Below are 13,229 nucleotides of genomic sequence, written 5' to 3' on the forward strand. Positions count from 1 at the left end.
GTCTCTTTGCCTACTAATATTATCCAATGGCATCCTTTAATCATTGCAAGGACAAGTAAAAAAAACAACCCGACAGAGGAGCCTGAAAATGTAGTAATCCTATGGCAAACCAAAACCATGTTTTTAATCAGTAGAAGAAGACTAAAACAGATCCTTACCTTCTTTAGAATTGTCAAAAACAACTATAGTGACATTGGTAGAAGGATTTTTTGGCTTTGCGACAGGGAAGATATTGGTGGCCAACCGCAACAGGGGATAGACAGGTGGCAGGTCCTTGAGAGTGATGTTGTTCGGCAAAGCAGGATCCAAGACAAGCATTGGCACTTTGATGCAATGTGTCAGTAAACACTCCAGTTGCTTCTCACTAGGATCAAGATAGCAATCAAAGTGACGCTTGCTCTTGGGTGCAAAACTACTCATGTGGCTATTTATCTAGGATCATCATTTGATTAAGAAGCACCCCCCAAATTGGTACGACCTATATTTTCTTGAGTAACTTTTGTGGAACTATGTCCCAAGTCAAATTTGTAATTAAGGTATCACTTAACAAAAAGAAGTGTTAAACAGGAGATCACGTTATGTGGCATACAGCTGGGAGGGCAACCTTGGGCCCACGTGATTGCCCAATCTGGCCCACGGAAGGTTGGGCACTCTCCATGGGCCCCACCCCCTCCCTCCCCAAGCCCTGGCCCCTGGAATGGGGAGAGGAATCTCTGATCAGAGATAACAAGAGGATGCCCCTCTTTCTTCATGAAAAAAGTGAGCAGGGGCCTCAGGTTAGAGAGGCTGGAAGCACCTGCAGTCATTACGCTCCCTGCTTCACTTCCCTACACCCTAGGGTGCCTAGAGGAAAATCCTCTTCAACCAGCCACCTTGTCTCCCTTTTAAATCCCTGCTCCTCAACAACTCACAAGCCTCTCCCGTCTCATGGAGCTGCTGCCATGCATCCCGATTGCCCTGGCTGTTGGGGCTGTGCTGCAATTCTTACAGCAACCTAGTGCTTTCTCCCTGTTGCTCTTCACAATTCTGGCATAGCTCAGCCTGGCTCTACACAAATGTGCAGCCCGTGTCTTCCTTCTGTTCAAGTGTGTGGGCGGCAGCGGGAGGGAGGGGGAGTTAGTGACCCCGTACATTAACTCTTGTTGCTTCACCTTGCCAGTAAGTCATTCCAAGATAGATATTTGGCAGTCACTGATGGGACTTACTGGGCTTTGTTGTCCACATCACTTACCTTTGTCTTACCCTTAGAATGTAAAATAAAACAAAATGTCTTGAGGCTGTGTCCAAATGGAAACCATTCCTCATATGCTTTAGAAGCATATAGATCTTAGGCAGTAATAACCAAAGTCTAATTCAGAGTGCCCAGACAAATACTTTAACATATGAACCGTTTACATTTGGACATGAGGGAAACTATATCAGTTTTTCCTATGCCTTTATCTTGGCTAATTTTAGATACTATAGATTTCACTCATTCAAAATTACACATAGTCAGTTAGAGTCAAACTTAGTAATATGGATGATTACTACCCCCATCCCCCAAAAACCTAAAAAAAAAAAATTCTTTTTGAGGTTTACCTTTATATATATATAAAGGTAAAGGTGTCCCCAACCAGTGTGTGTGTGTGTGTGTGTGTGTGTGTGTATATATATATATATAAAATATATATATTATATACCAGTATATATATATATATTTGAGGTTTACCTCAATATATATAAAGGTAAAGGTAAAGGTGTCCCCAACCAGTCGTATCCGACTCTAGGGTGTGGTGCTCATCTCCATTTCTAAGCCGAAGAGCCAGCGCTGTCCGAAGATGCTTCCGTGGTCATGTGGCCGGCATGACTAAACTATCTACCTACCTACCTACCTACGTTTATTTATTTATTTATATTTTACCTTTTCTTAGTTGGTTCAGTTCCATTCTTTCCAAGGATTTCCCTAAAGGACAAGTAAACACAGAACTATTACACCAGCCTGAAATATACATACACACAGATTCTGGTTACTCTCCTCACCCTTGAGCCTTTAACAGAAGCTCCATGAACGGAGTTTTTCCACTCACAACACTGCAGTGACAAAAGATGCCAGACTGTCAAACTTCTCCCTACCATGCCACCAATAAGGACACAGGAGCAATCCTAGCACAGTCACCTCACTTACAGTGCAATCCTATACATGCCTACTCAGATGTAAGTTCCACTAAGTTCAACGATGCCTACTCCCAGGTAAGCGGTTATAGGATTGCAGCCTTAAAGACGGTAGAGCTGGGGCCCTCTAGATGTCTTGAACTACAACTCCCATAATTCCTGGGCTTTGGCCATGCTGGCTGGAGATTATGGGAGTTCTAGTACAAAGTACCTGTAGGGCACTGAGTTCCTACACCTGGGTTAGAGCCATGTCCAATAAATCTACAGGCTGAAGGGCTAATCTGAACATTACACTGGCAGTAGGAGCACTTAGGAGGCTAGGGAAGAGAACCTGCCATCCTTGTGCCTTCCCAGAACTTCTCTTCTACCAGCCTGCTCTGGAGGAGAGACAAGGCAGCCTGCTGTGAAATATCTAGCCTAGTGGTGAGGAGACCCCATCCCCTCTGAACTGTATATAAATTTAACGACCAACCAGTATTTAAGCAAAGCCTCTGTGGCCCACGGAGTGCTGAAGGATTAGAATTAGTAGGGTGGATTAGATTTAAATTTATTAATTGGCCTGTTAATCTCAATTTTGCTCTGTACTTGTTATGTATTAAGGCTGGTTATTTCATTGTAATATTGCATTTACCCTTCATTCGTGGAATTGCTGACTTACTGTATTTGAGTGCATTGATCTGTTCTGTAACAAACTGACCTGGTTTGCACGATCACTGCAACTTAAACAAGCCACAGTGGCTTGTTTAAGTCGCAGCATGTGTGGGCTCCAGTTGCCTAATTACCGGCCTGGGTGTGGCTTGTTGTGTTGTCTAAACCCAGGCAGTATGGCTTGCTGGTAGGGGGAACAACTCTGAAATAACAGAACAACAAGCCAAGGGTCATTAGCCACTGATTGGTTTCACACAACATGCTAACCCACACTTAGTGGTTGAGTGTGGGTTGTTCTTGAACTGTGGGTTGTTCACTGAACCGTGGGTTAGTGTGTTGTCTGAACCTAGGACATTTTCTGCAGAGTAGCTTGCAGAACCATGCAGCATGGCTTATTTTTCTCAAGAAAACAGAAGGAGGTGAGCACCCAAAGTAGATTAAAAAAAAAAAGAGAAATATGTTCTCAGGATGCAACATTGAATTTATTGTAAGAAGCCCAAAGTGTTTCGGCCTTTTTTCTTATTTTAGGGCTTCTTCAGGGGTAAAGAAAAAAGACTGCAGAATTTTTTCAGCAAAAGATTGTCTCCTGTGTCAATCTACTGGAGACAATCTTTTGCTGAAAAAATTCTGCAGACTTTTTTCTTTACCCCCGAAAGAAGGCCTAAAAATAAGGGGGGAAAGGCCGAAATGCACTGGGCTTCTTACAATAAACTCAATTTTGAATCCTGATAACCTGTTTCTCTTCTTTGGGAGCTTATTTTTCTCGAACAAGCCACCTTGAGAACCCATGGTTGGATTGTTCAGAGTGGCTAACGAGCCACAGTTCAACACACAACCCACGGTTCAACAACTGAGTGCTGGTTAACATGCAGTGTGAACAGCCCCACTGTGTTCCCCCTCTGAATGTTACATATTTTGGTAAGCTAGTGCAGCCTTCCCCAATCTGATGCCCTTTGGATGTAGTATTGGAACACAACTCCAACCATTCCCAGCTGGCATCCAACACATCTGGAGGGCACCAGGTTGGGGAAGGCTGAACTAATGTTTACTATGAGCTGCTTTGGGCACAGTTTAAGTGGAAAAGTGGCATATAAACTTCAAAACATCTCACAAATGAAAACATTTGGAAAAAACCATACATCTTCACGGCAGCTTCACGTGGAGGACATAAGGCTTGCAAGCTACTGACCCCATGGGCTGGCCAGATCATAGGCAGAGTTTCCATGAGAGCACACATTTGTATCGGCTACTGTTGCAAAGATGCTCCACACAGCTGGACAATCCACGTAGCGAGTTGCTTACAATTTTTGTGGTCTTTGCACAGAAACACTGCAACATCAAAGATTTTTTCAAAAGCCCACATGTACTTCACATCTGAATTTGCCCCAAACAGCATGGCGGGTTCTCTATTGCGGTTACCAAATTAAGTATTTCACAGTCCACCCGCACATTTAACTGTGGGACCATGGCTTTTCTGCCTCCAGCTAAGAGAACTTGTCTGATTGCACTTCCAGAGAGCTACGTACCTCATTATTCTCTGTTCTTCTTCCATCTGTTCCCTCACTTGTTGCAGTTCCCTGATCAGCTCAACATCGGTGCCATTCACCCAGGTGTACACCACATCAATGGGCATGGGCAAGCAAAGCCTACAGAAATCATATTGAGAGAGAGAGAGAGAGAGAGAGAGACCTGCTTAACCTGTCCAGGATTAAACCAAAAAGCATTTTGTAGCAGCATGGATTACATTCTCCTGCAAACAGTTCCACAGAAACTCATGGAAGATGAATGAAAAATGTGTTCATTATATTTGGCACAATCAAATCATTCAGTTAAGCCTTCTGTTTCTTCACCAGTTACTTATTAACAGTTTGCTTTTGCAGCACCACAGACTTTCACAACACCTCTTGCTCCCTCTTTGCCTGCATTTAGGAAGCTTCTTAAAACTCCTCTCTTTCCTGTTTTTCTTGTGATGATCCTTAATTCAGTATTTCTCAGATGTTTTGAGTTGGAGGGGGTGCTTCTAAACGTTGTCCATCACTTGGGGATCCCCCAACACAGCACCACATCTCTGTTTCAGAGCAGAGCGTACAGAGAACTTTGTGCACGTAATCTGCTGCTGTGTGCAAAGATCTGAGGGCGAGGGGCATTAGATCTACACAGACTCTGACCCTCAAGAAACCCACACAGAAACACCATTAGAACAAAGCAACAGCTCTTTCCAAGTCAGGCGGGGCGATGTGACAAGTGGGGAAGTAGCACCCCCGCCCCACAAACACAAATCCAATGTGAACCAATGAGGGTCTTCTGGCAGAAGGCATCTAATCTATCTATGCCCTTGCTGATGTGGAGAGGAAGGTTCTACTTGCTCCAGACTCCTACCTGTCCCAGAAACATTGCTCCACCTGCCCCGTATTCCATGAGCTGCCCTGTGACTTGACAACTACCATTGCCAACAATAACAATACAGTTTATTGCTTTTTAGCCAATCAGGCCGTCCGCACACAAAACAAAAAGAATTCTCACATCAACCCAAAAGGGAGACCAAAGTACAAATTATTAATAAAATAACTAACAAGAGCAAGTTAAAAACATTTTAAAATCCTAAAACAATATCTGCCAGAATATTATTACCATGTTTACGGATTTAGTTTTTTTATAACAGTCAATGACTTTCGCCTCTCCAGGGCTCGACTGACAAACTTAGCAGTCCTATATGATGTATGATGATCTGTTCCAGCTAATAATACTCGAGTTATACTTGCACCAGAAGTATCCTCAAGCACAGCTAATAGGGGCTCAAGATATTGCTTCCTCAAATCGATATACAATGGGCATTCTGCTAAAAAGTGTACCATGTCCTCTACCTTGGGGCAACCAGCTGGGCAATCTGCACTCATGCCATGATGGATCCTATAACGTGCCTTCACCTCCATCAATTGGAGTGAGTTCAGTCTACACCTAGTCATGAGCCATCTCAATTCATGTGAGGTGATGGAAATCAAATACGGGGGAGCCTTCCCCGGAGAGGTCATGATGCTTTTATAGATCTTGTTAGAGCGACTTTCAGCAGCAACAGCCATTGTTGTTTGAATATCAACATCCTGTAACCTCTTTGAAATCTCATCCCTAGCTCTATCATAGCCCCTCGCAAGCAAATATGATTGTGAAAAGCCCAACTCAGAGATAGATGTGGTTATCTTGTCTGCCCATGAGCCCCTTCCCATAGCTTCATGTGCTAATAAGACCAAGGGGGAGGCCAGCTGGAACACTATCTTTAACCAGAAGAAAGTGGCAGCTTTTTGAACAAGCATTCCCACTGAGTGACAAGCTGTTTCTAGTCGGACAATGGCCTTAGACGTGGATCTGGGAACCCCGAGTACTCTGGATAGACATTTATGCTGCACTGACTCCAATGAAGCAATGTCAGCATGGGTCCAGGCAGGTGCCCCATATAATATTTGGGGAAGTAATTTGCCCTTGTATAGCTCTATTAAAGGGGCCACCATCTTACCACCTGGTCCAGCAGCAAAACGAAGAATGGCATTACTAGTTACATTAGTTGTCAGGGCTATTGCATTCAAGTGCTCCGACCAAGATCCTGAACTTTGAAATGTCACTCCTAGGTATTTATATTTGTTGACCTGATCAAGCAGGTGGTTATCCAGCTGCCATCGGTATTTCTTCCTCCTTTTGCCAAAGACTAAGATTTTAGTTTTTTTGTAGTTGACCTGAAGGGCTTCTCTCACACAATATGAGCTTAGGGCTCTTAAAAGCCTACGCATCCCCACCTGGGTGTATGACAGGAGAACAGCATCATCTGCATATAATAACACTGAAATATTCCTGTCTTTTAAAAGAGGTGGGAAGAAGTCTGGATTAGATAAGTAGGGAACCATATCATTAAGATATAGATTGAATAAAAGAGGTGCAAGCAAACATCCCTGGCGCACTCCTTTGTTAACAATAATGGGGCCTGAAAGATCACCTGAAGACTCTCTCACACGCAAGATAGAATTCTCATACAGCCCCTGTATTCTCCTGAGCAATTTATAATCCACATTTAAAAGTGTAAGCTTCTGCCAAAGGCGAGGTCTAGATATCGAATCAAAGGCTGCTCGAAGGTCTACAAATGCAGCAAAAAGTGAGTGATAAGGGGGAGATGTATATTTCCCAGCCAAATATTTTAGTAGAAAACAATGGTCTACTGTAGATCTGCCACATCGGAAGCCTGCTTGTTCTTCAACAAGGAGATTCTCCCTGAGCACCCAATTTTCCAGCTTATCTAAAAGATGTCTTGCATACAACTTACTTATAACATCCAGTAGACTTATAGGGCAATAATTCTTAGGGTCTGACCGATTGCCCTTTTTATAAATAGGCACTACAATAGCTACTGCCCAATCTTGGGGAAATTTCCCAGTTCTATCAATAAGTGTAAATAAGGTTGCTAACACTGGGATCCACCAATGAGGATAATCGATCAAGAAATCTGGTGAAATGCCACTCCTTCCGGGGGCCTTTCTGTGCTTCAACTTCCGTAAACTACCATTTTAATTCCTAAACACTGGGGCTGTTCACACAATGTTCACACAATGGTTGAGTGTGGGTTGAGGTTGAACCGTGGGTTGTTTGTTGAACCGTGAGTTAGTGTGCTGTCTGAGGCTTGATAACCACCCTGAACAACCCAACCATTGGTTCCCAGGGTGGCTTGCTCGAGAAAAATAAGCCACATTGCATGGTTAACAAGCCACCTTGTGGAAAATGTTCTGGATTCAGACAACATGCTAATCCATGGTTCAACGAACAACCCACGGTTCAACAGCAACCGACACTCAACCATTGAGTTTGGGTTAGCATGTTGTGTGGACCCAGTCTCAGCCTTCAGTTCAGGAGTCCAGATCATCACACTGGTCCTCTTTCCTACCACCATCTCCTGCTCAGTTTCCTTGCAGTTCTAAGATTGCAAGCCTTATAGGCAGAGCTCTACATGTTTCACTGCTTTTATAAAACACTTAGCAATTGTCTAAATAAAACAGGAGAAGAGGAAACAGCGAAGGAGCTTCCCCTTTGCAGTTATCTTCAAAGTAATGAAGCAAATGTTTACACGATAAAAATAAATGGGACAGTGTGACAGGGGTTGCCATTTAGGAACAGAAAATCACCCTTCTCCCTATCTTTCAGACCACAAGTGATTCTACCTCAAAAAACCTCCCAGCTTAATAGTTCAATATTTTGGTTTGTTACTGAGTAACAGTGCACCCTGGGAAATGTAGTCCCCTCTTTTCTAAAGAACAGCAACTTCTATGCTTTACTGGCCATAGGTCTTCCTATCCCCTCTATATTTTGGCCATTTAATTTGACCAGTCCTGGACACAGCTGGGGGAGAAAGAAACTTCTCTGTCTCCCACTACTAATTCCATTTGGTTTTCTTTGCTAGGCAATCTCTTCCCCAATACTGCACAGCAATGGTGGAGCCTCTGCCACCCCTGATTCAAGAGGTGATGAAATAACCTCATAAATTGCCACAACCAATAAAAGTACTCTTGGTAGAGATCTTGCTGGCAGCCTTCATGCAAGTATCTGACATCATTACATTGCTGCACTGCCAACAGGAGGAAAGGTTTATGCTAGGCATGATCCATTATGGCAGCTTTCCCTCAATCCAGCACTCTCCAGATGTGTTGGACTACAATTCCCATCATCCTCACTCAGCAAGGCACCAGATTGAGGAAGGCTGCATTACCCATTTTTCAGTGGGAACAAAGAGAGCAGAATCATATATCAGACTCTATAAATCACTGAGAGATATTGCAACAGTGTACAACAAATTACACATAAACTACCCCAAACAAACAACAACAATAAAAGCAAACACATCAATAAAACAGTGGCAGGAATGTGTCAGGAAGTGCCTGCCTGAAGAGAAGTCTTCAGCAAATGCCGAAAAGAAAGTAATATAGGCACATGCCTGATCTCAGTTGGAAGGGCATTCTGTAGAGTGGAGTCAACACAGAAAAGGCCCTACATCTACAGGGATTCCAAGTGGATCTCCACACCTTGGAAAGCTTCTTTAGAGTTCTGACTGAAACCTGGAGTGGATTCACCGCCTCACCAAAATCAGAGTCACCAGCCTCCACTGCCAGGCATATATATTCAAGGCTGCCAAATTTGACTGCTCTTATATCCACTCTTTGTTACCATTTTTTTTTTGAGACAATGCATTTTTTTAGACATGGACAAATCTCCAGCCCTTGTCACTGCATGAGGCTTGCTTCCAAAGCCTGCTACCTGTAGAACATAAGCAGCCAGAGCCCTACGTGATTTGGCTTAAAACATGCTGGTGAATATTTTCCTTACAGAGCTTCCATCCCACTGTCATTACCTGCCTGCAACACACGTATAAAATGCTGGCAACACCAATGCAACACTTCCTTTTTCAACAAGCACCTCCATTGACAGGCCTTGGGCACTCGTTTTGCTGTCCCAGCAGACTATGAACTCCGAGTTCTTTCATCATAAAAAAATATACTCTGTTCGGTTATTCTTAATACCCTGCTACTCCACATTCTTACAGCCCAAAATAGCCGTGTCTTTTAATTATGAAGAATAGATTTGGTTCATCAGTCAAGACAACAGTCTGCACAGCTGTATAAACCGAAGACTTGCTTTGGCCAAATAACAACAGAGTTTGCAAGTGCTGATCTGAACTGGCAAGTGGCTCGAGTTAAATTTGGCATCCTTGGAGAATTTAATTTTAGTTAAGGAAAATTAAACGTTTATTGTGTCTGCCCAGTCCCTGAAATGCTGGCAAGCCATTATAGGTTACTACTCATCCAAACTGATTTTATAGCATTTATTTTTAATCATCTGGCTTACGCAAAGAGACTCGCAAATACTCATGACATGATACCAGGCACGATGCAGAAAACAAATGCAAATTCCTTTCACTCTGTCAGCAGCCTTAAATACTGTTGGCAGGGATGTAATGAAGGACGGCTCTTGAGTAGCTCCATTCTTCCCTCTTCAGGGAGACTAGGAGGCCAGCATTGCTCGATTCTCAGAGATGGTCTGAGGAAGGGCTGTAACTCCGTGGCAGAGCACATGCTATGCATCCAAAAAGTCCAGATTCAATCCCCACCATTAGCTGCCTGTGACCCTGGAGAAAATACTAAGCTAGATGGACCAATGGTCAGACTTGATATAAGGCAACTTCCTATATTCTACACATTACACAGAATGAAGTGAGTGATTTTAGAGTGCAGGTGAGGGGTTTGTGTCATATTTTTGAATGCTCTCCCACATAAAAAGCTCCCTGCATGTAGTAAGCTAGCACATCAGGAAGAAAGAGGTTACCCGTAGCCACTTTCCTGATGTGTTACCTTACTACATGCAGTGAGCTTTTTGTGTGGAAGTATCACAACATATGACACACATCCCACCTGCAGTCTGAAGTGGTATAAGCCAGAATTCTACTACTTCAGCCAACCACTTCATTCTGTATAATATGTGGATCCACATTCAGGCATGGTACATCTCTTTGGTCTGTTCCCTTTAATTTACATGCAAGGCTACTACCATAGATTATGGGTTCATCTAAATTATACCAGTATAAATCAGAGACACGGCTCAAAAAAATTTCTGGGGAAACTTTTCCGCTACTATATTTCTCAGTGAACATTTTTCCACTTTTAGAAATGCATTGCTTCATAAAATTAATGAGTAACGTGATAACTGGACACAATGAAGGTCAAATTGGGCAGCTGGAATGGATATAATACTAGTCAAATCTAAAATAAAAGTTGCCATTAATTATTTTCAGGTGACTATGCCTAGACAGATATGTATGCATACAGCTCTGCAGGCATGTTAAAATTAGAATATTAAGTTTTCAGTACCTTCATTAATTTTTTCTTAAAAAGAAAAGATGTCTGTGTGAGAGCTACTGATAGCTCCCTTTTTAAAAATACAGAATTGGTTAGATGTGCACATCAGCACAGGAGCAAGGAAGTGAACAAACTCTATAAATGGGGAGTAGAACCACGGGTTAGTCTATGGTAGCCTTCCCCAACTTCTCATAGCAGACCCATTGAAATGAATGGGACTTCAGTTAGACTAACACTGGACACAACTGCTGGCACCCTCCAGATGTGTGGAACTACAACTCCTATCATCCCCAGGCAACCATGCTGGCTGGGGATGATAGGAGTTATAGCACAACACATCTGGAGGGCACCAGGTTGGAGAAGACAAGTCTATGGCATGGCTAAGGGAGAGAGGAGATACACATTTCCTCCAACTGTTCATATAGCCCAGGGGTGGTCAACTTGCAGACCTCCAGATGTTTTGGTCTACAACTCCCATCAACCCTCATCATTGGCTATCCTGTCTAGGGCTGATGAGGGGTTGTAGGCCAAAACATCTGGCAGGCCACAAGTTCCCCACCCCTGATATACGCAACCCCCCGACCCCAGGGAACCGTCTCTGCAGCTATCACGTGCCTAAAGAGCTGTGAGGTAGGTGAACGAGAAGTCTTTGCTCCCAATCCCTTGCTCCTCAGTTCTTCCTCCATTCCTCAGCCATGCCACATAATGCAACATGCACACGCACTGGGGGCACAAACACCCCTGAGGCTCAATGTGAGCAAGAGCTGGAAGTTATACACTTTCTTTTTAAATATATGAGACTATTGTGCTTAACAGGCAATATGATCAGAAAAAGGCATGCCACCTCACTCTACTGAAACCTACTTAGATGATTACATCAACCACATCCTGATTCAGTCACGGCCTACAGAGAAAATACCCCATTCATTGTTTCTTCAACAATGAAGAGAAATATTAGACAGAAGAAGGATATGCTATACCAATGAATGCCACGTAAAACTGGGGGTTGAACATTTCTAATAACTATTGTATTTTCTTTGGGAAAGGGTGTTCACACAAACCACTATTCATTCCCAAGCAATCAACTGAGAATTACCAAAAGTGTCCTGTGGCAATATGACCTCAAAGACTACATCTTATTTTTAAGGACAATTTAATTTTTAGAGTTTTCCTGCTGATTTCACTGAACTTTAAAGATTTCAAACAACCACCCTGATATTATTTGGAGCAATTACTTCAAGTCAGGCAACTCCAGAATAAAGAGCCTGAGGATCATAACACTGGGAATATTGTAACAAAATCGTACTGGTATAACTCATATTCATTGACCTGGAGAATGTGATAACAGGGACCTTACAACAGCCTTCTCTAATCTGGTGCCCTCCAAATGCTTTGGACCACAACTCCCAGTGTTCCTGACCACTGACTATGTGGGCTGGGGCTGATGGGATTTGAAGCCAGCCAACTAGCTCCTTCCATCAAACAAGTTTTTACTGCCTGTGGCGGTTAGGAAAAATGTATTTGGAATCTAAATTCAAGTCAGAAGACAATTACAAGTGAGTAATCTATATGATTCAAGACTGAATCTGTTATGACTGGGAATTTGCCCCCACTCCCTGCCCTGCCAAAAAAAAAAAATACCCCTTCTCGATTTACTGAATATAGAACTATTTTTATTTTCTTTTTTCTTCTTTGCTTTTTTGCCTTCCAATATGCTCCTACCAAATAAAATCCTCATATAACCTAAAAGAACATATGTAGCTATGTGTATCTTTTATGGCACGCATACATCAGAACTGGCCATCATGTAGTCTAACCTTCCTCAACCTGATGACCTCCATATGTGTTAGTCTACAATTCCCAGCATCCCTTAGCTACGGTTATGTAAATCAGGGATGGGCAGACTTCAGGCTTGTGGGATCCATTTTGTTTTTTATTAGAATGTTAAGGTCTGCCAACCAGAATCATACACAAAATAGTGGCTTGGGGGGTAATTATCTACTGCATCCCATGAACCATACACTGGCACAGATACAAATCTACATGTGAGTTACCAAAATTGTTGGGAACTTGTCCCCACACCCCAAACTGTTTGACTTGAGTAACAGAAACCACTGAAGATTTGGCTGTGGTTTCCCAAGGGCAATGGAAGAAGCATTGTCATTCCAGATCTGAAACGTACCTGTTCTGAAATGATTTCCCAGCAACGTTGTCTCTATAAGAGTCAAACAAAACATGATACTGGTCCCGACTCCACTCAAGAACAACCTACGAAGAAAGAATATTCGAGATCATATTATAAAACAATGGAGCACTGGGCTGGCACTTAAAGTAAGTGACACTAATCCTCAGATGGAGGCACGTTTTAGGAAGTAATACAGAACCATTTGCGCGCTAGTTGTGTTCCTTCCTGCTGAAGAGATCTTAGTATTTTATATGAAGAAGAGCAATGATTTGATCTGGCTATTCTCAAAATGGAAAGGAAGTTCTCCACCTCATGCGTAGAAACATGCGAAGCCTCTGAGTTGATCAGACCCATCCCAGCCA

General features: G+C 42.9%; 1 protein-coding gene across 5 annotated transcripts in view; it reads right to left on the reverse strand.

The window, feature by feature from the left end:
- Positions 1-13,229, reverse strand: part of GNPTAB (N-acetylglucosamine-1-phosphate transferase subunits alpha and beta) — a 67,629-nt gene that overhangs the window by 36,277 nt on the left and 18,123 nt on the right. For 3 of the 5 annotated variants that reach the window (XM_084809572.1, XM_084809574.1, XM_084809571.1), the window contains exons 2-5: positions 12,865-12,950; positions 4,326-4,445; positions 1,901-1,942; positions 159-364 (exon numbers count right to left, since the gene is read on the reverse strand). In XM_084809572.1, coding sequence (XP_084665698.1) covers positions 159-364; positions 1,901-1,942; positions 4,326-4,432 — 355 coding nt within the window. In that variant the 5' untranslated portion in view covers positions 4,433-4,445; positions 12,865-12,950. The remainder of the gene's footprint in view (positions 1-158; positions 365-1,900; positions 1,943-4,325; positions 4,446-12,864; positions 12,951-13,229) is intronic. The other 2 variants (XM_084809576.1, XM_084809575.1) reach the window with 1 other exon arrangement.

The sequence above is a fragment of the Heloderma suspectum genome, chromosome 7 (genome assembly GCF_057233095.1).
Source record: "Heloderma suspectum isolate Gila_16-S chromosome 7, 16-S_ref, whole genome shotgun sequence".
Classification (NCBI taxonomy): Eukaryota; Metazoa; Chordata; class Lepidosauria; order Squamata; family Helodermatidae; genus Heloderma; species Heloderma suspectum.